Raw genomic sequence first — 25915 nt, 5'->3', positions numbered from 1 at the left:
CACAAGGCCGGAGACTGGCCTTCTCTTTCAGGCTCATAGAACCAGCCTCTAGCCCAGATTAATCTAGTTTTCCATCAATCACAGCCCCTGGAGAAAGCATTAATTGGTTGAGGTCATGACGAAGAAGGATGTGTGTGGGAAACATTTAAACACAGTTCCAAAGAACAGTCCAGAAAGATGACAACCGACACTGTCGCTGCTGGCAAGGAACCTAGCTTTGCCTTTGCCTCATTTCAGAAAGGCTATCAAGAACTTAAGCAGCATTAAAGGGAAAGCTCACCCAAATCTGGGAAGACACTGACTGCGTCGAAGAGCTGCTTTCTAACCTCACACCTGTTCCTAGTGTGCTGCGTAGTTGTGCCCAAATGAATGAAAGCGAAGACAACACAAGGTGGGCTCAGTCATGCCCTGACTGTACAATACGCGGCTTACGAAGCGCTTCAGCGGGTTTTCCACATCACAAGAATGGACAGAGTGAACGTTAACATTCCCACCCAAAATGGAGTGTGACTTCTTCCCAGCTGAGTAGATAGAGCCCCTCTCGACTTCCCTAACTCTATATAACACATCCCAAGCTCCTGACGCCATGCGCAGTTAGGGTAAAATTGCCTCCAAATGGCCCTGAGGAGCAGCCGTAATCTCAGGTCGGAGGAACAGTTGCCCTCCTCAGCTGCTCCTCCTAGGAGGGAGCAGCCAATAGCCAAAAAGCCCCACTGCGGCGGCTGCCAGCAAACAGGCACAGCTGATTTCATGATGATGGAGCTATTTCCCAGAAGGCTTTCGTGTAACCGTTTTAGAGAAGGACAGATCAAAGTAATGAGAACTATTACGTGGCAAATCGGGACCTGAAATTCATTATCTAATTAGCTTATTTGTCTTTTCAGCTGCAGAATCCGTTCTAATTACGTGCAACTCGTCCCCAACACACACATTACAAACTGAAAGATTGAAAGATGTAGCTAGGCCCCGTGCCGCACGCCTCTAGTCCCAGCACACTCAGGGAGGCTGAGGCAGGCGGATCGCTGTTAGTGCTGGGATTACAGACGTGTACCACCGCGCCCAGCATGAAACATTTCTTATTTCAAAATGCTGCATAAGAACTCTACAAATACGTTTAGGCTACATTAGTCAGAAGCAGAAAGGAGAAGGAAAACAAAACAAAACAGACAACTGTTTCGAGCTTCTAGGGATATTCAGTGCCCAGGGCCAGGCTCCTCTCAATTCTAGCAATGCCAAACGCACATCAGATGGGACTCAGTGTACTGACATAATTCAGCCAAACTGCACACGTGAGGAAACAGCACCTGCCTCACGATGCAGAGTAAACAGAGGCTTCATCAGCTAAAACCAAAAAGTGGCATAGAGTTCTTTGAATCAAAAATTGTAGATGGACATGCCTGTAATCCCAGCACTTGGGGAGGCAGAGGCAGGCAGATTGCTGTGACTTGGAGGCCAGCCTGGTCTATAAAGTGAGTCCAGGACACAGAGAAACCCTGTATTGATAAAACAAAAACACAACAAAAAATTTTTTTGAGTTGTGCTATTTCGAGAGCAGACAGAAGTTGGGCATGGTGGTTTAAGCCTTTAATCCCAGCACTCTGCAGCAGAGGCAGACACAGCTCTGAGTTTGAAGCCAGCCTGGTATACAGAGGGAGTCCTAGGAGAGCCAGAGCTACACAGAGAAACCTTGTCTTAAAACAACAACAAAGTAAATACTTATTTCTCCTAGGCTATCACAAAGAAATGAAGCTGTTGGTTTGTATCGATTCAGAATTTTGGTATGCAGCCCACATTGTTGTTGAATTTACTGTCCGCCTGCCTTAACACTCCCAAGTGCTAGGATCACAAGCCAAACAGGAAAGGAATGTGGGGGGGTGTGTGTGCGTGCTCTTATGTGCGTGTCCATATCCAGGTCTCATGTAACCCAAGCTGTCCATAAACTCTATGTAGCCAACAATAACTTTCAACTTGTGATCCTCCTGCCCCATCTCCTGAATGCAGAGATCATTCATGAGTTTATGTCACCATGGTTTTTGAAACGAACATTTTTAAATGCAAAAAAAAAAAAAAAAAAAGTCTGCTATTTTTTTTTTTTAATTATTCTTGGGAAAAAAGTGAGCAGCTCATTTACCTAATGAACTACAGGTTAAATTCTTACCTACACCTTGTCTGGATTTTGTATTATGTTTTTGACATATTTACCTATAATCTTATTAACAGCACTATCCTAATTATGACATTTTAAAGACAGCTGTCTTATTAAAATTTAAAACCATGAAAGAGGTATTACAGTCAGGAGTTCAAAAGAACATTTTCCAGTGCCTTCAAGCCATGGCAGTGAGAGGCAAGAACACCAGAAAATGGAAACTGAGTATCTCTTTCCCCCAGATCACACTTAATCTCCCTACGGAGATGAGTATTTTTCAGGGATTCCCTTGTGAGGGTTAAGAATGAGGGACTCTGAAGTAGTTCTTAAATTCTCCTGTAACCTTTTGTCTTAGTATTCACATACAGATCACCTCATCTCCTGTGATGGCTTCGAAATTTAGCTAGAATATAGCTCAGGATTTTGAGGTACAACTTGTCCTTTTCATTTCTGCATTTATTATATTTTTTTTTCTTTTGGATTTTTGAGACAGGGTCTCTCTGTGTAGCCCTGGCTGTCCTGGAACTCACTCTGTAGACCAGGCTGGCCTCGGAACCCAGAGGGACCCCTGCTTCTGTTCCCTGAGAGCTGGGATCCAAGGTGTGCACCCTCACTGCCTGGCCCCACCTAGGCACTTCTAGCTTTGTTTCTTTTACTATATGCTACAGGGGTCATGTGCCATGGTGTGCCTGTGGAGGTCAGATGACAACCTGTCTGAGTCTCCTCTTCTACCACGTGGAATCCGGAAATCAAACTCCTGTCAAGCTGGCAGCAAGCGCCTCTGTCCAAAGAGCCATCTCACTAGCCTCTTGTGTTTTGGGACAGGAGCTCATGTACCCCAGGCAGGCTTTGAACTTACTCTAGAGTTTTGAACTCCCTGATCCTCCTGCCTCCACCTCCCAAGAGTTTGGATGATAGGTATGTTTCATGCTGCGGAGAGTTGGGACTTTTCATGAAGGAAAGTTACCACCCATTCACTTATCAGCCTTTAACCCCAGCACTCTGTGCTAGGAAGGCAGGGGCAGGTAGGTCTTTGTGAGTTTGAGGCTAGCTGGTCTACACAGAAAGTTCAGACAGCCAGGGTGACAAAAATGAGACCCCACACAAACATTTTAAAAAGTTGACTTGTCAGAATGTCTCTGTACAAGGCACTTACAGGGTTTCTCTTTGTAGCCTTGGCTGTCCTGAACTCACTCTGTAGGCCAGGCTGGCCTCAAACTCACAGAGATCCACCTGCCTCTGCCTCCCTGAGGGCTGGCGTTACAGGTGTGAGCCATGGCACCCGGCTCTAATTGTTGTTTATATCAGAACAGGTTGCACCTGCGAGGGAAAAAATGTCCATCCCTTAGACTATATCTGCAGTAAAGGTCGTATCTTGTATGTAATGTATGCCCTTACATGATGTATGTAATGTATTTGAAATACATGTTACAATGGCTGCTGTGGAATGCTGTTCCCCAAGCCCACCATCACCATGCTAATCAGAGCAGAGGTGAATCCCCAAAGCCATGCTCACGATTAGAACTGTTGCTTCTCCCGAATACAAGCACTGGGCAGGGAGGCAGCAGACATTCATGGAGGTTCCCACTACCCTTCCTGCCTCCTCTTCCCAGACACACATAACTCTGCCCCAGCTTCCTACAGGCTTAAGAGCAACACACAGCAATTGGAAAGTTAACTCAAGTGGGGCTCCATCTATCCTGCTATGGGGAAGTCACCCCTGCTGTCATGAGACTTTTCAATGGTGCAGCTGTTTTGGGATCACCCGCGCTCCTGTAAGTAAGCCCAGTATACTCGAGTATATCCAAGTTAGACTTGGATAGGCCTGTTTTGGTGTGTGGGTGCCTTATCTGGGGTGAATAGATGTTTGCTTGGGAGTCCACAGAAAAAGTTAACATAACAATGACTAAATGTAATTTCTCTTCCAGATGAAATGCTGGCACAGAAAGAGGCCATTAGCTAAAGACTAAAGACTTTATAGTAACCTATCAATATTGGTTAATTTTGACAACTATATCATGCAACTATGCAGTAAGGCTCAGTGGACTGCAGAGGGAAACACTTCCTTGAATAAATCTGAAATTACTACTTTGAGATGGGAATCCCTATGGAGACTGGGCTGGCCTTAAACACCGGAGCCTCTTGTGCTGCCTCCTAGTTGCTGAATTTGTAGCCTCAGTAGCATGCAACTTTAAATTTGAAATTACTCTAAGTTTATTGAGGTGAGATTGCACATGGTTTTCACATATATTGATGCTGAGCTAGCTGATACACACGTGACACGTGTGTGTGTGTGTGTGTGTGTGTGTGTGTGTGTGTATTTCCTACTCTCTTGGCTTAACTTTTGGTTGCTTGCTTGATAAATTGAGACAGGGTCTATGCAGCCCTTGCTGTCCTGAAACTCATTTTGTAGAGTGGGCTGGACTCCAACTCAACATTCTCTGTTCTGCTACAATATCTGGCTAACCTAACTTTTTGCCATTTCTTATCTATCTATGTGGTGGTGGTGCACGCCTTTCATCCCAGCACTTGGGAGGCAGAGGCAGACAGATCTCTGTGAGTTCAAAGCTAGCCTGGTCTACAGAGTGAGTTCCAGGACAGCCAGGGCTACACAGGGAAAAAACAAAGTGGGTACTGGGATCTGAACCTGGGTCCTCAGGCTTGAACAGCAAGTGGGTTTTTTTTTTTTTCACCCATGAGTCTTCTCTCTAGCCCCAGGATATGGTATTTTCTGAATATCTTCTGTCACAGATCCCTTTGCACAGTTCCAACTCATTTGACCTCCGAAGACACTCAGGACTTATGCCAGTCTAGTCTGTGTTTCCACTTAAGAACATGTTTGTGGGCTGGAGAGGTGGCTCAGAGGTTAAGGGCATTGGCTGTTCTTCCAAAGGTCCTGAATTCAATTCCCAACAACCACATGGTGGCTCATAACCATCTACAGTGAGTTCTGGTGCCCTTTTCGGGTGTGCAGGCACACATGCAGGCAGAACTCTGTATAAACAATAAATAAATAAATCATTAAAAGTATGTTTGCACATAACAGATATGAGATTTGATAATCAGCAGAAGTGGGCGGCAAGTGTCCCACTGTTTGCGACTGCAGCCTGCATAGGCCCAGGTGCCCACTGTAACTCTGATCCGGGGTTTTCAACACTCGCTGATCATAAACCCGGTTTTACAGAAAGCACAAGTGTTCTCTCTTCCAGCAAACCTGCAGCTGCCATGGGAAACAGACTGCATGTTAAAGTGTAATTACAAGTGTGTAAATACAGGAACAAGAAAGGAACACACAACCCACCCATTCAAAGGGCACAGGAGAAACAGGCCAAACCAGCCCTCACCACAGAAGTCTAACAGAACAGACCTATCTTGTTTCCTTATCTCCTGGGAAGAAATTAGCTTAAAATCCCTGGTATCTAATATCCCCGGGGTCCCTGGAGAGACTCGGAGAGAAGTGGCTTCCTTAGAGCGGCCTTCAGTGCCTGGAATGGAGCAAAGCACAGCAACTTACTACTTTGTGCTAGACACAGCAGCTTCAAACCTCTGTACCAGGGAATCAGCATGGGCCTCTGGCTTGCCTTTGAAGTGCTGCTCTTCCGTTGACTCTGTCCCTAATTTTCTCTCTTCGGTTTGAGACAGGGTCTATGTAATCATGGGTGTCTTGGAACTCACTGTGTACATCAGGCTAAGCCTTGAAATCACAGAGGTCCACCTGTCTCTGCTTCCCTAGTGTGGAGTTAAAGTCGCATGCTACCATGGCCAGTCCCCTAATTTGTTTACTTATATTTAACCTATTTTGATTTGCGCTGTGGTTGTTTGGATGCATGTCAGCCAGGGCATGGGTGTGGAGGTCCAAGCTTCCCTCCATGTTAATCCTGGGGATCAAATTTAGGTTGTCAGGCTTGGTACAAGTTCCTTCACTGCTGAGCTATCTCACATGGTCCCCAGTACCCCCCCACCAACCCTTTTTGAGACCAAGCCCCTGTGTAGCTTAAGTTGTCAGGACTGCAAATGTGTACCACTATGGCAAATTTATGCTGTGTTGGGGATCAAACCAGGACTTCTGGCATGCTAGACGAGCACTCTGCCAACTGTTTTTTTTTCCCCCCTAGGTTACCCAGGCTGGCTTTGAACTTGCCCTGTAGCCTGAGTAGGCAATAAGTAGCTGAATTACCGGGCTTCCTTCAGTATCTTTTGCAGAGGAAGCCCTGGGCGGTACTATGCTCAAGTACTGAGGAAGCTGGGGCACCAGAATCAGAGACCTGCCTGGACCACACAGCGAGACCTTCAGTGGGGAGCAAAAGGAAGATGCACATACGGCGTTCAATAGGTTTACAAAGTGCACCATTTTCTGGCCTGGGGAGATGGCCCATTTGGCAGAGCTTGAAATACAAACATAAGGACCTGCGTTTGAGTCCCCAAACTCACATAAAAACACAGGCAAGGTGTGTGTGGGGGGGTTGCCTGTAATCTCACGCTGGAGAGAAGGAATGAGGACCCTTGGGCTTATAGGGCAGTTACTCTAGCTCCATCAGTGAGCTCCAGGCTCAGACTGTCTCAGAGGATGGAAAGCTGGGGAGACGACAGCTCAACAGCTGAAGTACTTGCTGTGCTGGAGACATAGTCCTTGTGCTCACAGACAAGCACTAGAAAAACCAGGAAGGTTACATAGGGTTGCCTCCTTAAAGGTGATGTATAACCGGCTTCATGCCCGGAAGACTGGGGCTCCATGCAGCTAATAGGCTGGTGGCGCTGGACTGTGGTATGGTGTGGCCAGGCCATACCTGGCTCTCCAGAGTCTTAGGGTTATCTCATCCTCCCCAGACCCTTACCTCGAGCGTTGTTTCTCAGCCAATCTATAGAACCCACCTATATAGAAGTCACATGCACTTTACAAAGGGGACTGGAGGTGGGTTATAGCCAGTGACCTTTGTGCTATTTGTATGACTGAGACCAGATCCTCCCTGACATTATACCCTGAAGATGTCATGTTCTTTACAAAGAGCTTTGATGTAGTCATGCCTTAAGCTTTATTGTGCACATGGGATTGAGCTGTCATCAGGAAACTTTTTTTCCAAATTGTGCCATACTTAAATATGCCTAAAATAAATGGCTCAGTCAGTGTCACTTGTGAGGTGTGAAGTGACACCAGCTACTGTGTCATGATGAGCTGGACTTCCTTCTGGCCTCACGTGCACCAAGACTCTGCTGGCCGTGGTGTCTGTAGGGACCACCACACTGTGCAAACATAAAAACCTGAGTTTATCCCTCAGCACCCACAGAAAAGCCAGGCACATCAGTGTGCACCTGGTGATGCCAGGACAGGAGGCTCCTGGGGACTTGCTGGACAGTCCAGTGGAAACAAGTGACGGGTTCAATGAGATTGTTTCAAAAACAAGGTGGAGATAAAAATACCCAGGGTCATGCCAGGTGGTGTGCACATACCGTTAGTCCCAGCACTCAGGAGGCAGAGGCAGGCAAATCTGAGGCCAGCCTGCTCTACAGGACAGCCAGGGCTACAGAGAGACCCTGTCTTAAAAACAAAAACAAAAACCCAACCAACCAACCAAACCCAAAAAACTAGTGTCAGTCACTAACATACAAACACAGCCCCACAGTCAGCACTGAGCACGACTGTGGTTCATGCTTGCTGCTCTTAAGCTGTGTTGAGACCTTTTGACAGCTGCCTTTTCCTTTCCAATAGATGCTCTTCAGCTCTGGCTTTTGTTGTAGGAGGACTAAGTCCAGGACTCTGCATACTAAGCCAGCATGGTACCGCTGTGTAACCCAGTCGATTTTTGTTTTTGTTCGTTTTTTTTTTTTTTTTTTTTAACACTGTCTCAACACTGTCACTATGGTCTGGAATTATCCTCATGGCAGTGCTCCTGCCTCAGCCTCCTAAGTGCTGGGATAACAAGACTGAGCCAACAAGTCCAGATTCTGGAGCACAACTGGAAATGGCCTAGATTTCTCCTTTGAACACTCCTGACAAGGTTGTCTTCTAGCTCCTTCCCAGACAAGGAGTGGGATTGTGGGTCACACTCAGACAGTTGACAAGGAACACTGACCTCAGTTTTTCTTGCTGGACAATAGACCATGACATCATTCTTCTACATCTCAGGGAGGCAGAGGCAGGCAGATCGTTACGAGTTCAAGGACAGCCTGGTCTACAGAGTGAGTCCAGGAACAGCCAAGGCTACACAGAGAAGCCCTGTCTCAAAAAAAACAACAAAAAAGATGTGTGCCATGACACCTTTGCCCATTTAAACCATTTTTTTTTTTAATTAGTGGTGGTCATAGGACAAATTTGTGGAGTCTGTTTTCCCCTCCATTTTTATGTGAGTTCCAAAGGCTGGACTCACTCAGGGCACAAGGCTTGCACAACAGGCAATTTTGCAGCCCTTCATTTTTTGCTTGTTTTGTTTTTGTTGAGAGAGAGGTTTCTTGGTGTAGCCATGGTTGTGCTGGAGCTCACTCACCCTGTAGACCAGGCTAGCTTTGAACTGAACTGACAGAGATCCGGCTGTCTCTGCCTCAGTACTGGGATTACGGGAGTGTGCCGGCACCACTGCCTGGCAAGCCCTTTTTGTTTTCATATACACCAAAATACGGAGCCTGAGGCAAGGCTACAGCCAATGTTCAGTTGGGCAATTCTAACTCACCCTTTTACCAGCTCGTCTAAACAGCTTCCCATCTACTTGATAAGGACCAGAGACTGGCAGATGCCATGATGCAATCAACTGACCCAGTTAGCACTTCCCTGATAAGCACACCTCTACAGAGGATGAAGTAGGCACAGCCCGAGCTACTGGGACCTGACAATCCCCTTCCTGCTCCTGAGCTACAACCTTCACTATTTAATCTAAGCAAAAAGAACCAAGGGATCTGATGATTCGAAATCATGCATCCAGGTGATTCTCATGGGAACCAGGAACTTCTTGCTACTTTACAATCAGGTAATTACTAAAAACGGCTACAGAGAGTTTATCTTAGTGTGCGGCAAAGTGTGCCCGCACAGGACTCAGTAACCACACTAGGCTTTTGGCTGTATTACTAATAGGATTTGTGTGAGGTGATCTTCTCTGACCGAAAGCTACTGTCAGTGTTATGAGAAGGTAACAGTGTCTGATGGGTGAACTGAACTCACTTTTTAACTTATGAAAGGTTTCTGGGGACACAGTCTCACTGTAAGTCAGGAAACACTGTAGACTTGAGGCATCTGGAAAGCAGTCATTATGTTGCCGTCAATGAAGAAAACCACCAGGTATGGTGGTGCACACCTACCCAGTGGGGAGACAGAGGTAGGTGGATTTCTGTGAGTTCCAGGTCAGCCAGCAAGACCCTGTCTCAAATACAAAAGACTGGAGAAAACAGGAATGTATGACTGTTGTGAACCCTAGGCAGCAGAATTTAATGTACATTCTTTTTTTATTTTTCCTTTTAGTTTTTTGGGACAGGGTTTCTCTGTGTAGCCCTGGCTGTTCTTGAATTCACTCTGTAGAGCAGGCTGGCCTCCAACTCTGCCTGCCTCTGCCTCCCAAGTGCTGGGATCAAAGGCGTGTGGCACCACCACTCACTTCTTAATGTACATTCTTGAGGTAGAGCAACAGTGCGGAACACAGCATCACTCTCTCAAAAATATAATTAGCAAACTCTCAACTACTTTCCGGTAATTCTCTTGTACTCTACAGACACAGCTCTGCCTTCACCTCCATCACGTTTCCATAGGGCTTTAGCAGGGGATACACTTCCTCTTCCAGGAATCTGTGGACCTGCCAAGGATGAGCAAACACAAGACAAAAGAAACGTTAATACCTTCTTCAAACTAGTTCCAGTACCAAGACCTAGCATGCTAAAGTCCCCTTCACTGAGCATGTGCTGACTATTAGCTATGTTTCCCAGGCAGAAAAGTGTCCAGCCAGCACATCCACAAAGGCCATCATGCCAGGGGCAGATTCACCATCCCTCCTCAGTTTCCAAGTGATTAACTTTCGTGCTCTTGCCTGACCACTGCCTTGGCTGAGTCCTCATCATCTCTATTTTTATTTAACCGTGTGTGTGTGTGTGTGTGTGTGTGTGTGTGTGTGTGTGTGTGTGTGTGCGCGCGTGCGCGCAATGTGCCCATGGCTGCCAGAGGTACAAGAAGACATTAGATCCTTTGGAGCTGTAGTTGGAAGGGATTTGGGCTTTTTCCTAGTCCTTGTGGTCTACACATGTTCCTTGCAAATAAAAGCACAGTTCTGATATTTGAGAAAACAAAGCAGAACAAAAGGTGACTCTTCATTTCAAACAACTGGATGACAGTGGCCTACTGATGTCTCTGCACTGGCTACCATGCTCCAGGCATTTTGATCCTGATGATACTACAGTGAGACAGAATTCTGAGATCCCTGGGAGAGGGGTCTCCACTTTTTTGTTTGTTTTGAAACAGGGTCTCTCTATACATTTGGGCTAGAACTCACTATGTAACTTAGACTGGAATTAAAGGCCTGTGCCACCATGGCCAGACTCTATTATACTGTTTAGCTTTTCCAGGAGGCCCCTCCCACTCCCCCAACCAGCATCACACAGACAGTACTCCTGAGAGTGTCCTACTGGACAGTTACCTGCTGGGGTGCTCGGCCAGTGAAAGAAGAAGGGTCTAACAAATGCTCCAGCTGTGAGTGGATGGGGCTGAAGTAGGCATCTGCCCGAATGCGCTCTATAAGGTCATTGTCACCCCCTTCCTGCTTAACCACAGCAGCTGCCTGCTGGGAAAGCACTCTAATTTTCTCATGACAGTCCTGGGAGAGAGTGAGGTATGTTAGCTACTGTAACAGGGTGTTTAGACTGTACACAGCCATCAGACATTTCACATCAGAATCTTCCTCTGCTGCAGAGGCCACTGCAGAGTGACTCCCCATGACCTCTCCTCTGATTGGACCTCGGGACACTCTAAGGTACACATTCCTCCACCCAAAACCTTACGAACCATCAGTTCTCACCTCTTCCTAACATCCAACACAAGATTCAGACCTGGCAGCATCCCTTTTTCTGATTCACGTTTTTCTGGAGACAGAGTCTCTCTTTATAAGCCCAGACTGGCCTTGAACTCTCGGAGATTCACCTGCCTCTACACCCTGAGTGCTGTGATTAAAGGTGTACACCACCATACCCAGCCCGATTCATACCTGCCGGCTGCCCCCAGCTTTGACCATCGCCATGATGATGTTCTCTGTGGCCATGAAAGGCAGCTCTTGCCGAATGCGGCGTTCAATTACCTAGAAGAAGGGACAAGACAGATGTCTCCACATTACACAGCCACAGTAGGTCAAGAAAATGCACAGTAGGGCTATGCAGTGCCACTGTTTACAGAGACAGGTGATGATGATGCTTTATTCAGGACTGTGTTTCTCAGTTTCCCTCCCTCCCTTTCTTAAAAAACAAAACAAAACAAAACAAACAAACAAACAAAAAAACGTTTTTTAAGTAAACTTTCAGAAGCAGCTCATGGGGGAATCCCTAAAACTGTAAGTTTGGAGCTAGAGAGCTGGCTCACTGGTGAAGAATGATCGTTGTTCCTGCACAGGACCTGGGTTTGGCTCCCAGCACCAATATCAATGCTCACAGTCACCTGTAACTCCAGCCCCAAAGGAATTTTTGCCTTCTTCTGGTTCTTCCTGGGTACTGCACATACATGAGACACATACATACATGCAGACAAACATGCATATACAAATACCCTCCCTCCACTTGTTAAATTTCACTGTCCCACTTCAATGATGTCCCACTACATGATGGGGATGAGTCCATCTAGTTCAGGCATCTAAAAGACAGCAACTGGCCAGATGTGGCGCTGTACACTTTTAATCCCAGCATTCCAGATGGCAGAGGCAGCCCAATCTCTCTAAATTTGAGGCCAACCTCGTATACACAGAGCTTAAGATCAGCAAGGGCTACACACATAGACCCTGACTCAAAGAATAAAAACTGAACAACCACAAGAAGAAACCCACTCACAGGCAGGTGTGGAGGAACTCTCCTTTAATCCCAACACTCAGGAGGCACAGACAGACAGATCTCTGAGTTTGAGGCCAGCCTGGTCTACAAAGTGAGTCCAGGAGAGCCAGGGCTACACAGAGAAACTCTGTCTTGAAAAACCAAAAAAGAAAGAAAGGAAAAAAAACCCAAAATAAATAAAACAAAAAAGTCACACACGAAACAAAACCAAACAGCAACAAAAACAAGGCACCCGGTGCTCCTTTCTCTGCTTGGCTACCTGTACTCAAAGGTCAAGATAATTCAGTTTTTCGCCCTTCTGTACGCCCATCTATGAATTCCATAGGTTCCCTAGACAACGTCTTGGACTCTAGGGTGGGGTCTAGAAGAACTCTCACTGGGCCAGCCTATGGCACCGTAACACACTCCAGCGCACTCCCCTTCCCATATCCAGCGGCCTCTTACTTTGGGGTACACCACCAATCCTTCAGAAATGTTCTGTAGGGTAGTTAATACGGTATCTGCAGTGAGAAATGCTTCAGCCAAACAGATCCGTCTACAAAACAAATACATTCAGTCAATCAAATGTCAGACACACGGGCGTGCCCCAAGCTGCTATGAGTGCTCATGCCACTGTGCTCTGGGCCAGTTTCCTTCAGTCTCAGGACTTCCTGATGTCCTCACAACCCTTATCTTCACCTCTAGTCTGAGCTGCCTGCAGCTCAAACTCCAGCATGAATCCAGCCATTCCTTCACAGCCTCTTTCTCACTGCCGACCTGCTGTCCCCAGCCGTGGGTCCTGTCTTAGCAGATGGCAGGAATGGCTCCACTCACCTAGTTCTCCCGTCAACCACTGAGGCTGGCCCATTGGCTGACTCTTACATCCTTCCTTTCCATCTGCATGGCCACTGGTCCCAGGTGGGCTTGGACTGCGACAGTGGTCTAACTTATTCAGTGCCTCCTACACATGACTTCCTAAATGACGCTGGGGCACTTCCGTGGGCAAACTGAGGTAGGCTACACCCTCCACCACAGCCTTCACAGCCTCCTGTATCTTGAGAGCTTAGCACCCATGGCTTTAATTAGCCACAGATCGACAATGGCTAGGAAGATAAAACTGCTTCTGTAGTCAGTTATCTATTCCTTAAATAACAGTAACAGCAACTATTCACCCAGCATTTGCATAGTGTCAGGTGTGACATGCAATCTACAGACCATTTTGAATACAGGAGATGGTGCAGCCGGTCAGTCCTGGTTACTCTTACAGGAGCCTGGGTTCGGCTCTTAGCACCCACATGTCCAGCTTTGACCCACCCACCACTCTAACTCCAGGGAATCCAGCACTCCCTTCTGACCTTCATGGGCACCAGGCATGCATGGTGCACATACACACAGGCAAAATACTCATACACATAAAATAACCTGCATTTTAAGACAGTAAAGCAGGACATGAACAAACAGGTTTCCACAGCCAAAATTAGACTTCTTTTGGGCCCTTGAGACACTCCATAGTCTAGCTGCTACCTGTACTCACCCCTCACCAGAGGCTCCCTTCCCCACCTACTAGGCAGCTCCCTAGGTTGACCTCCTGGCCCTCTGTCCTTGTGTGTACTCCTGATCATCTTTTGAGCTCCTATCTTTCCTTTCCTTTGAGACAAGGCCTTTAGGCCAGGGTGGACACTGGCTCCCTATAAGGATTACCTTGAACTTCTAATCTCTTGCCTTCAGCCTCCTTCCCACTGAGAGCCGGAATTACAGGTGTTTACCACCATGTCTGGTCTTTATGTAGTACTGGAGGTTGAACCCTGGGCTGCACGCATATAGGCAAGCATTCTACCAACTGAGTTTCATCTTGACCCTACCTTGCTAAGTCTGAAGCCATCCACTCCATCTGGAAGACTGCCTGGGCTCTAATAACCACGGCACTAGGGGCGGAATGCTAAGCACACCGCTCCCATCAGAGCTTCCCGAGGATAGTCCTCCCACCATGCTGTGCGTGCTGCCCCATCACTGACCGGTTGGCACTATCATCCAGCGTGCGTTCAAACCACTGCACAGAAGCTGTCTGTAGTGGGTCCATGCTAAGCGCCATCAGGTGACGGGCCAGGCTGCAGCAGCGTTCGGAGCGCATGGGGTTCCGCTTGTATGGCATTGCACTCGAGCCTGCCCGTGGAAGAGGACAAGATGCAAAGGCAGAAAGGCACCTGGGGATAGCAAGTGCTCAAGCCGAACAGTTGACATCCACATGCCTCTCTTACGGCTCTGTGGCACTCCAGAGCCTCTATGAAACACTCACCGATCTGCTGTTTCTCAAAGGGCTCCTCCATCTCCTTCAGGTTCGCCAGGAGGCGTATGTCAGTGCAAATCTGTGGAGGCAGACCAGGCATCCCAACACTTGGTACACAGGGGAGCCTGGGGCCAGGCCTGGCTCACACAGGCGGTGAGCTTTTTTATTTTTTAAATTTATTCAGTATTCTGAATGAATGTACACCTACATGCAGGAAGAGGGCACCAGATCTCATTTTAGATGGTGGGAACCACCATGTGGTTGCTGGGAACTGAACTCAGGACCTCAGGAAGAGCAGCCAGTGCTCTTAACCTCTGAGCCACCTCTCCATGGTGGGCTTAGTGTGTACAGTGTGTACTGGCCTGAGCTCGAGGCCAGCCCTCCCCATCCACGAGCTCCCCGAGTTTCTACCCAGGCTTCTCTCGGCTCCTGAAAAGCTGGAATGACAAATGCAAAGAGCAGAGACAGGGGAGGTGGCTCTGCAGTGAACTGCTTGCCTGGAACGAACAGGACCCTGGATTCTAAGCACCACAGAACAGTAACAGTTTTTTTTCTAAGGTATCACCAATCTGAGTGTATCGGTGTGTACTTTTTTTAATTGGTCTTTTGGGACAGGGTTTCTCTGTGTAGCCCTGACTGTCCTGGACTTGCATTGTAGACCAGGCTGGCTTCCAACTCACAGAGATCTGCCTACCTCTGCCTCCCAGAGGTAGGGATTACAGGTGTGCTTCACCGGGCCCACCTGGTGGTGTGTACTATAATCTCAGCAGCTGGATAAAAACTGAGGCAAGCCTGAGCTATATAGCAAAACCCTGACTCAGGGAAAAAAGACAATAGCTGGGGGCAGGACAGGATTACACATGCACAAGAGAAAAAGACATAGATTATGAAAAGACAATGCAATTGTTTTTTCTTCTTTCTTTCAAAATTTATTTATTTTATGTATATGAATGTCTATCTGCATGTACACCTGCATGCCAGAAGAGAACATCAGATCCCAATAAAGATGGTTGTGAGCTACCACGTGGTTGCTGGGAATTGAACTCAGGACCTCTGGAAAAGCAGACACTACTCTTAACCTCTGAGCCGTATCTCCAGACTCCTTTCTTTCTTTAAGACAGCGTCTCACGTAGCTCAGGCTGGTCTTCAACTTGCTCTGTAGCCAAAGAGGACCCTGAACCAGTTCTTTCTCTCCCCTCTCAAGTGCTGGCATTACAGGCATGCACCATGACAGCTGGCTGAGAAACTCCAACCCTAACATATCCTTCAAAAGCCGGACAGGTTGTAAATGCAGAAATAACTTCTTTCCCCTTAGCACACTCAATTAGAGATCTCAAATTATTATGACTATCGTACTGAAATACAATTAACTGAAAGCCCGAGGCTGCCCTGGTGTTTGAGGATTCCTTAAGGTCTTCACCCTCCACCCCACAACCTCACCCTTACCTTGTGTACTGAAGCCCCTAAGCTGGCCAGCACAGACAGCACTTCAATGTCCACTTTTCGTGTATAGGTCTGTCCTGTGATGATGAAAGCTCTAGAAGTAAACAGAAAAGATATATGCTAAAATATATGCCAGTTAGCTCAGCACGGTGGCACACCCCTTTAATCCCAGTGCTCAACCGGCAGAAGCAGGCAGATCTGTGTCTAAGGTCAGCCTGTTTCACATAGCAAGCAAAGGAACAGCCAGGGCTACATAGAGACCTTTTATCAAAAAATAAGTAAGGAAATAAAACAGCAACTATGATACAAACAGAAAACAGATGCCGGGTGACGGCTTGGGTGCGCCTGACTGACTACCGGCTCCCAGACAAGCTGTTTCCCCTGTTTACTAATCCCTAGCAAACTGCTCTGCCCTAAGAGGAAGCAGAACCTAAATGCCCATGTCCCCTGCAGCTCTATGAGGTGCCCAGGAAAAGGAATCACAGAAGAGCCTGGTGGTTATAGTTACACTAACGCACTGAGGAACCCCAGAAAATTAAGCCAGCAACATATCCAGGCACTGGGACCTGTGACTGTCATTCTAGCACCTGACATGCACAAACAGAAGGCCTTTGGTGAAACTCAAACTCAAGCCACACGGTGAGTTTCCTGGACTGCAAAGTGAGACTCATCTCCAACCAACCAACCCACCCACCCACCCAAAACAAAACAGCAATATGCATAAAGCTACTATAAGTTAACAACGGGGGGGGGGGGGGGGGGGGGGGGGGGGGGGGGGGGGGGGGGGGGACAGCTCAGAAGTCAGGAGAACGGCTGTCCTAGAACTCAGAGAGATGCCTGCCTCTGCCTCCCAAGTGCTAGGATTAAAGGTGTGGGCTACCACATCCACTTTAATTTGTTATTCCTGAAGACTACCTAGGTTTGATGCCCAGCACCCAAACGGCTGCTCACTTTCTGTAATGCCAGTCCCAGGAGATCTGACACTCTCTTCTGGCCTCCATGAGCACTAACTAACACACAAACACACACACCACCTAAACAAATAAGCAGGAGAGACGGTTTGGCAGTAAGTATGCTTGTTGCACTCACAGAAGATCTGGGTTCAATTCCCAGCACACACACAGCGGCTCACAATTATCCATAACTCCATTTCTAGGGGATCCAAAGCAGGTGGTGCACAGGCCTACATGCAGGCAAAATGTTCACACGTAAAAATAATAAATGTGGTGCATAGGCGTACACTCAAGTAAAACATTCATAACCACGCAAACAATAGTAATAATTATGGTAAACAACAGTAGTTAAAGCTAGAGGGCCTGTCATCTACAGGGAGCCAGCATTTTTCCTGGGTACATACCTTTTAAACCCTGCCTTTTCTGTCACCATCTTGTCCAGCTGCTCAACCTTTGAGAAAGGTAAGACACATCCTGTTAGAAATATAGGTGTTCAAAAGCCAGATATAATGGCACATGCCTTTAACCCCAGCAGTGGAAGGAAGAGGCAGATGAATCTCTGTGAGTTCAAAGCCAGCCTGGTCTACAGAGTCAGTTCCAGGACAGTCAAGGCTACACAGAGAAACCCTGTCTCAAACAAACAAAACCAAAAACTAATATTAGGGTTGGAAAGATGGCTCAGAGGTAGAGCACTGGCTGCTCTTTCCAAAGACCCAGATTCAATTCTCAGCACCCACAGGGCAGCTTACAACTGCCTGTAACTCTGGTCCCACAGGATCTGACACCCTCACCAATGCACATAAAATAAAATAGATTTTTCTAAAAGGAAGAAAGAAATGCAGGTGTTCATTCTGAGTACGTGTCAACTGTTCATGCTGCTGGGTCTTGGGCTTCCTTCAACACATTCTGGATCAATCTAATCATGTCAGAGGCAGCTTGTCTTGTGGGCGAGGCACCACTGAACTGAGCTGTCCCTCGAGTCACTTTCAGAATACCCTTTTTTGGTACTGCATACACTAAGAGATGAATGCAGCATAGATATCTTTTTCATTACTTTCTTTAATGTGTTTGCTTTGTGTATGAACACACATTCATGTGACATGAGTGTGGAAACAAACGAGAGCTTGCAGGAGCTGGTTCTCTCCTTCTACCACGTGGGTCCCAGGACTGACTGAACCATCCGTTTTGCTGGTCCCTCAGAATACCTTCTGGTGATCCCCCTCGAAGAGTTGCAGGAAGCTGGCCTGTGTGCCAGTGGTGCCCTTCACTCCCCGGAAGCGCAGCTCATCACGGACACGCTTTAAGTTCTGGAGATCTATGCAGAGATCTTGAATCCAAAGGCAGCAGCGCTTCCCAACTGTGGTCAGCTGGGCAGGCCTAAAAGGAGCAAAGAGAACCTGTCGAGGCCTACTTTCACTTGACAGCCACCACTACCTGCAGGAGAGGGAAGAAAGGAAGACCCGGAGAGACTAGGAAAGACAAAACAGTTAAAGGCTGGAGTGAAGAGGGACCGAAGCCACTACAAACCGAATATAAGTTGCCGTCAGTGCAGTTTCTGTACCAAGCTTTCTAACAGCGTGGTGGGGTGGCACACACCTGTAATCCAGCACTCAGGAGGCTGAGGCTAAGGGTGGCATGTTCGAGGCAGGCACAGTTGCTTTCAGAATCCCCCTTTTTGGTACTGCATACACTACGTGTAGCTTCCTCAGGGAAACACTATCCTTAAATAAAACCAAACCACGATTGGTAAAATGGGCAAAGGTGTTTGCAGCCAAGTCAGATGACAAGAGTTTAGTCTCTGGAACTCCCAATGTGGAAGGAGAGTGTGGAGGAATTTTAATCCAGCAACATGGCTACTCTGGCAAGGGACCACATCCCAAGAGCTAGGTCTGTGTGATCTGGCTACAATACACACCTTTAATCTCCCTGGCTGGATACAGACAGGACTGAAGTACAACCTTTAATCTCAAACAATGATGTCTAATTGAGGGGCAGACAAAGTGACAAATCAGAGAAAGATTTGACAGAATGAGTTAGAGATGGGACATGCTCAACTCTCAGATAGCAAAGACAGGCTACTTAAGAGTAGGGCAGAGGTGAGCTAGGTGCAGTGGTGTATGCCGGTAATCTCAGAAAGGCAGTGGCAGGCAGATCTCTGTGAGTTTGAGGCCAGCCTGATCTACAAAGAGAGTCCAGGACAGCAAAGGCTATACAGAGAAACCCCGTCTCAAAAATGAAAAAACAAACAAACAAACAAACAAACAAACAAACAAACAAAAAAACCCGAAAAGCTTTGTGCTTGCCAGGGAGGAGCGGCAGAAGTGATTGCTGATGGAGTTAAGGTGCTAGTTATCACACACTGTAAATAAACTAAAAACAGTTCAGTAGTCCAAAGATGATACAGCTTTTTAGGGCGTTATTTAGTAACCATAAAAATGCTTACATATCCTGAAAACCAAAACTACTGGGGTTGGGTGCAGTGGAGCGCACCTTTAATCATTCATCAGTGGGAGGCACAGGCAGACAGAACTCTTCAAGTGTGAGGTTAGCCTGGTCTACACAGGGGCTCCAACCAGCCAGAACTACAGTAAGACCTGTCACAAACAAAACAAAACAAGACAACAGAAACCACAGGGCTGGGAGTGTAGCTCTTACTAACACATACAGACCAAAAGGGGGACCCAAACCACAGTAATCAAATTAATGTGATACACTTTCTGGCAATCTTTGTGCAATTTTTTTTCTTTTCTTTTGAGAGTATACTTCGCACCTTCTTAAAAGCAACATTTTAATGGCTCGATATACTCCAACCTCTGGGCATACTGTATTTTATTTAATTATTCTCACCAGTCAGGTCATTTAGACTGTTTTCAACGCTATTTTAAATAATACCCCAACAAAGATTTTTGTGCATAAAGCTTTTCCCTGAACGTGGATTACTTCCCTGGATTAGATTCTTAAGGAATAAAAAAGGAGTGTGAGGGGACTAGAAGGACGACTCAGTGGTTAAGAGGACTGGCTGCACTTAGATGACTTGGGCTCATCACCATCCGTAACTCTAGTCTGAGGGCATCTGATGCCGTTTCCTGGTCTCCCTGGGTATCAGACATCCAAGGGGTGCATACACATGCACACACGCAGAAACACCCACACACATTAAAACAGAGAGTGAATGATTCTTTGTTCTGGATAAACATAAACAAACTGCTAATTACTGGGCCAGTGAGGTGGCTCAGCTGGTGAAAGTCACTACTGCCCACCCCGACGACTGCGTTAAACCAGGGACCATGCCATAGAAGGGATAAACTCTTACAAGCTGCTCTCTGATCCCAACCTGTTCACTGTCATGTTTACACACACATACAAACAAATAAATGTAATTATTAAAAAGTTATGCTTTCCAGAGCTGGCGAGATGACTTACACCCAGACAGTATACTACATAAATAATAAATAAACCTTAAAAAAAAAAAGTTATGCTTTCAAACTGGGTCAGGAAGTCAGGTGGATCTCTGAGTTCAAGGCCAGCCTGGTCTACAGAGTGAGTTGCAGGACAGCCAGGGCTGTGCAGAGAAACCCTATCTTGAAATACTAAAACCAAACCAAAGCAAACTTTACTTTTTATTGCTATGTTATCCAGCCTAGTCTGGAATCCATGGGCTCAGGCTACCCTCCTATCGCAGCCCTCAAGTGGTTGGGACCACACATGTATGCTGGACTCAAGAGTTCAAGCATGGCCAGAGACGGTGGCACACGCCTGTAACCCTAGCACTCTGGGAGGCAGAGGCAGGCAGATCTCTATGATTTTGAGGCCAGCCTGGTCTACAGAGTTAGTCCAGGTCAGCCAAGACTACACAGAGTCTCAAAAACCAAAAACCAAAACCAAAACCAAAACCAAACCAAACCAAGAGTTCGGGCATGCCAGGCAGCTGGAGAGATGGCTCAAAGGTTAAGAGCACTGGCTGCTTTTCCAAAGGTCCTGAGTTCAATTCCCAGCAACCACATGGTGGCTCACAAGCATCTAAAATGAGATCTGGTGCTGCTGAAAATGCAGACAGGACACTGTATACATAATAAAACTTTAAAAAACAAACAAACAAGAAGCATGCCAGGCAATCACATTCCTGCTGAGCAACATCCCCAGTCCCAGAAAAAGCATCTAACAGAGGTTTCAGACCCACTTCCCACTAAATTATCTGCTATGCTTTGATACTCGCACCTCAACAGGCATGCATGAGTTTAATTTCCCCAGAGTCACCTTCTCACTTACTGAAAGTGTGTGAAACCTAAGGTGGGCAGGTCAGCGCGTTCCTTAGCAAAGTCGGCAAGTCTCGAGATCACTCTAGCAAGCTACAAGAAAGATCACGCAGTGCAAAGAGTGAATTCAACTGAGTTCTTCATGTAACTTCAGCTAAATGCTCACACAATTTTACATAAAATGGAATCTTCAGCTCAGGGAAGGCAGCATTTGGTGTCTTTTCACCTTTGAATCTTCGAGTGCCCTGGGAAGGGTCACAGGAACCAGCATTTGAAAACTGAGCCGACTCCCTAACGCATCACACAACTATTTTAAGACCATTGCAGAGTAACAGGGCCAAGTCATGGCCTGACCAATGTTCTCAGACAACACCTCTCATCTGTGCTATATTTTAAAGGCTCCACTTGAGAAGCCATCACTCAGTCTTCCAGGCTGGCCTCACACTCTGAGATCCACCCACCTCTGCTTCTCCACTGTTGGGAGTAAAGCGCTGCACCACCGTACCTTATACTTTAACCCAAGAAGGGCAGTTAACTCCACAGATGACGTACAGACTCCCTGACTTGAGAACGTGATATGCTTCAGGCACCAAGTGTGTAGTTCACTTATAATTTCAGATACTCCCATCATGAGGCACCTAAACTGGTAGGGACCTTCTGTCAACATCTTACCTTTGGCAAAAGCAGGTCAAATGCGTTTCTGAGAATAATCAGGTCCTGAAAGGGAAAGTTCAATGGTTTCACATTAAACAGTGTCAGACAGTAAGTAGTATTATAATGACACTTTCTGGCCATTAGAGCTGGTGGCTCAGCTTTAAGCAACCCATCTCACCTTTAGCAACCAAATAGCCTCCAAAGATGCTAAGAGGCTGTTTTACCCTCATTACCATTGAAAAATGGGCTGGGTGGGTAGCTCAGCGGGCACAGTATTTACCCAGCATGTGCAAAGCCATGAGTTCCACCCTTAGCATCACTTTAACTTGGAATGTCAAACACCTGTAATGTTAGCACTTGCGAGGTGGAGGCAGGAGGGTCATAAATTTGAGGTCATCCTTGTTCACATAGCGAGCTCAAGCTAACAATTAGCCTTGGTTACAAAAAAAGCGGTTTTGGGGTGGGGACAATTTTCAGAACAGGTAGACTATTGGATTACTGGAATCCACAAGTCACAAAACCTTTATTGCTCACAGCATGTGGGGGCCACAATGACTGAGGACTGTTTAAGTCCTTGGGCTATTTTTATCTTCTATGGTACGTTCTGTCAGTATTCTCTCTACCTTTTTTCTTTCTTTTTATCCATCCATCCATCCATCCATTTTGAGACAAGGAAGGTATGCATCCCTGGCTGTCAAGGAACTCCCTATGTAGGTCAGGCTGGCTTTGTCCTCACAGAGATCTGCAGCCTCTGCCTCATAAATGCTAGGATTAAAGGTTTAAGCCAACAGGGAAGTGGTGATGCATGACAACAGTCCCAGCAATTAGGAGGCAGAGGCAGGCAGATCTCTGTGAGTTCGAAGCCAGCCTGGTCTACAGAGTGAGTTCCAGAGAAACCCTGTTAGTTTAAGCCACCTTGCCCTGTTCATCTGTACTTGTTAGCACAGGACGGCATGACCTAGAACTTGGAGGTTTAAGAAACTTAAAACTGCATACTAGACATGTTCTCTACCACTGAGCTACACCCTTAAACCTTCACACTGCTCACATGGGAGGTAAGAGAAAGTATTTCTAACAACTCCAAAACACGCTCCTATGTCACAAAATCATGGAGACACTGCACCACTGGGAACCTAATCCCCTCCCCCCCACAGGCAGCAAGATGGTTCAGCAGGTAAAGGTGCTTGCTGTCAAGCCTGTCAACCTGAGTTGCACGTCTAGGATTTACAAGTTGTCCTCTGATCTCCGCACCACACCACGGTGCACATGCTGGCCCCCCCGAGAAAGTAAATACGTGTAATGAAAGAATTTTCCAAGTAATGGATTATTCTTCCACATCTCCCCAGTTACACACAGGTCTCTTAATCATGCCTCAGTTAACACTAAAAAGGAGCTGGCCTGGCAGCACACACCTGTCCTCAACTACTCAGACTGCTCAAGCAGGAAGATAGCTGGGGCTCTCCAGCCAAAGACCGGTCTAGAAAACACAACAATGTATTCAGACTCTGAATACATTTTAAGCACAGCAGTTGGGAGGTGGAGGCAGAGGCAGGTGGAACTCTGTGAGTTAGACCGGCCTGGTCTACACAGCTGGTTCCAGGACGGGCCAGGGCTACACACAGAGAAACACTGTCTCAAAATGACAAAACAAAATACAAAACCAAAAAAGAACACTTGTAATACTGTCCTCTCTTTTCAGAAGCCAAGGGCAGGTCACAAAGGCCCTTGGGAAGTTTGGAAATTTAAAAGCACACAAATGCAATCTAAAGGCTGAAGCAGCACTGGCTCGTACTGTATTGTCTCCAACGTAGCAGGAGGTGGCCCCGAGGTGAATGATGCCGGCAGCCTTCGGGCAGCAGTGGCCGAATGTGTGCACATGAGCCATCACATCGTGCCGCAGGCGCTTCTCCTCTTCAGCTGCCATCTGGAAGTCGATGTTGTTCAGGTTTGACCTCATCTCCTGGATCTGTTCATCTGTGACAGGCAAACCCAGTGCCTGCAGGGCGAGCGAAAGAAAATCATGGAGGGAAGGAAAAGAAATGGAGTTAAGGTTCTAAGCAAACTCCAAAACAGGAAGTAAGGAGTCCTGATGTTGGCCGTTAACTCCTGCCCCTCTTCTCTCTGTTTTGTTTTCTGAAACAGGTTTCCTCATTGTAGCCTTGGCTGTCTCTCTGTAGACCAGGCTGGCCTCAACTCACAGAGAGATCTGCCTACCTGCGCCTCCCAAGTGCTGGAATTAAAGGCGTGAGCCACCACTGCAACTACCACCAGCCTGACTCCTGCCTTTTCCTGTTCTAGTCTCTAGGTTCAATGTCATCATGAAAGGCCTTCTCTAACTTCCATGTAAAACTGTGTCAACTCTGTTTCTTTAGCCTGGTTTATTTAGCACACTCGTTACTGTATGGCATTGCCCACATTTAATTAACCCATTCAGCTCTCTTCAAGGCATACTGCAGATAAGAGACCTTTGTTATTACTTACCTTAGTCGTGACATGTGAGTGGCACAGAGTATTTTGTCTTTACACCAAACTCAGATGTGCTTAGACTAACCCAAACAATCCCTTAAAGCTGGGCCTAGTGCAATCCATGCTATAATCCCAGCCCCTGGGAAGGAGAAGCAGAAGGATCCTGACTTCAAATGAAACACTGTCTCCAAAGGGAAACTACCAGCTGCTGAAAACACTTGCAAGGAAAGCCCGGAACCGGAGCTCCATTCCTGGAACTCACGCAGAGGAGGAGAGAACCAATTTCACAAAATTGTCAGCAGGCAGCCTCCACAGTGTGAGCTCCCCACCATGCACACACCCACATAAATTCATGCTTCTGACCCTATGTCTTGCATTACTCCTAATTTTTCATATCTCATTTAAAAAAAATTTTAAAGATTTATTTTTATGTCTCACCTGTATGTACGCATCTATATCATGTGCACATGTGGTGCCTACGGAGGTCAGAGAAGGCATCAGGTCCCCTGGAACTGAAGTGACAGAGCCACCATGTGGTTGCTGGGAAAGGAACCCAGCCCTTGCTGCTAACTGATGAACCATCACTAGCTCCTCATCATGTCAACAGCTCAACCAGGTATTTCGGAATGTGTGCTACTTTTGTTTGCTTATTTGAGACAAGGTCTCAGTGTGTTGTTCTGGCTGGCCTGGAAATTTGTTAAACACATGAGGTTGGCCTCACAGAGGGCTCGCTCAGCTCAGGATCTGCAATGGATCCAGTTTCAAAGTCTAGCTCTGCTGTCAAGGTCTAGCTGGGTAACTAACCTAGGGCAAGCCTCGATCCCTACAAACTTGGTTTTGTTCCTCCCAACCCCCAAAGAAGAAAATTCAGGGACTGGAGAGATGGCTCAGTGGTTAAAGGAACTTGCAGAGAACCCAGGGCTCACACGGCAGCTTACAACAAGCTGATAACTAGTTCTCTCTCCTGACAACATGTGTTGGCAACGGATGTGTGGATGATGGACATGCATACATACAGGCAAAACATTTATACGCACAAAATTTAAAAAAAAATACTTTTTTTTTAAAACGTTGCGGGGGGGGGGGGGAAATCACCATTCAATTTGCAACGCAGTTACACTTTTTAAAAAGCATTTTACTTATTGTGTGTGTGTGTGTGCTTGTGCATGTGTGAGAGCGTGGAGGTCGGAGGACAACTAATGGGAGTCAAGTATCGCCTCTCACCATGTGGTCCCGGGTCTCGAACTCAGGCTGTTAAGGTTTGGCGGCAAATGCCTTCACCCCTGAGCCTGCAAGGTTTAAAGCAGCATGCCACCGGAGCTGCGCTGTGGAAGGCGGCAAACTCCCAAAGCCTTGACGAAACCGAGTGGTCCAAAGAACACGCAGGTCCCTGGGACCGCTGCCGAGGCAACAGGTGCTCGCTCAGGCGGTGACCTCCCTCCGCGACAAGGGGCCAGTTACCTGCTCGGCCTCCGCCAGCCACAGCCACAGCTGCCGCCACGTCTGGAACTTGTACCTGTCGCTGAACAGGAAGCACATCTCGACGCTGGCGTAGCGGGCCGCCAGCGGAGTACGGTAGCTCCCATGCCCGTCACAGTCGCCGGCGGCAGCCATTTTCCCCCCGCGACCCGGCCGACAGGAGCGGCCGCGGAGCCGGAAGCGGAAGCGTGGGCGCGCGCTGGGCGGGACTTCCTCCTCCGGCCCCGCCCTCGGGGTGGTAACGCTGGCC

The 25915-nt window shown here is 47.2% G+C and overlaps 1 protein-coding gene across 2 annotated transcripts; it reads right to left on the bottom strand.

The window, feature by feature from the left end:
* Positions 1 to 29: 29 nt before the first annotated feature.
* On the bottom strand, positions 30 to 25830 carry Adsl (adenylosuccinate lyase). 2 transcript variants are annotated; one of them, XM_055602993.1, is made up of 14 exons: positions 25648 to 25830; positions 23513 to 23716; positions 21739 to 21783; positions 21080 to 21159; positions 18016 to 18187; positions 17215 to 17261; positions 15861 to 15951; positions 14424 to 14493; positions 14143 to 14290; positions 12593 to 12683; positions 11320 to 11409; positions 10756 to 10932; positions 9859 to 9921; positions 30 to 87 (listed from the first exon to the last, which is right to left on the bottom strand). In XM_055602993.1, the coding sequence occupies exons 1-14, from the start codon at positions 25798 to 25800 to the stop codon at positions 79 to 81; spliced, it is 1440 nt and encodes a 479-aa protein (XP_055458968.1). In that variant the 5' UTR covers positions 25801 to 25830; the 3' UTR covers positions 30 to 78. The 2 variants fall into 2 exon arrangements, with proteins under 2 accessions (XP_055458968.1, XP_055458967.1); XM_055602992.1 differs by lacking the exon at positions 30 to 87 and having other exon boundaries at positions 9559 to 9921.
* Positions 25831 to 25915: the final 85 nt, after the last annotated feature.

Source organism: Psammomys obesus, unplaced genomic scaffold (assembly GCF_907164565.1).
Source record: "Psammomys obesus unplaced genomic scaffold, mPsaObe1.curated_primary_1811, whole genome shotgun sequence".
Lineage (NCBI taxonomy): Eukaryota > Metazoa > Chordata > Mammalia > Rodentia > Muridae > Psammomys > Psammomys obesus.
The sequence above is the reverse complement of the archived record's forward strand: the minus strand, read 5'-3'. Positions and strand labels throughout refer to the sequence as shown.

What these genes read in the sequence shown, in the direction of transcription:
- Adsl (XM_055602992.1), bottom strand. Translation starts at nt 25,800, where the DNA reads ATGGCTGCCGCCGGCGACTGTGACGGGCATGGGAGCTACCGTACTCCG. An exon ending in TTGACCTGCTTTTGCCAAAG is followed by an intron (nt 21,160 to 21,738) that starts GTAAGATGTTGA and finishes TCTTTCTTGTAG; the next exon opens with CTTGCTAGAGTGATCTCGAG. An exon ending in CTGGCCGAGCACCCCAGCAG is followed by an intron (nt 9,922 to 10,755) that starts GTAACTGTCCAG and finishes CATCCTTGGCAG; the next exon opens with GTCCACAGATTCCTGGAAGA.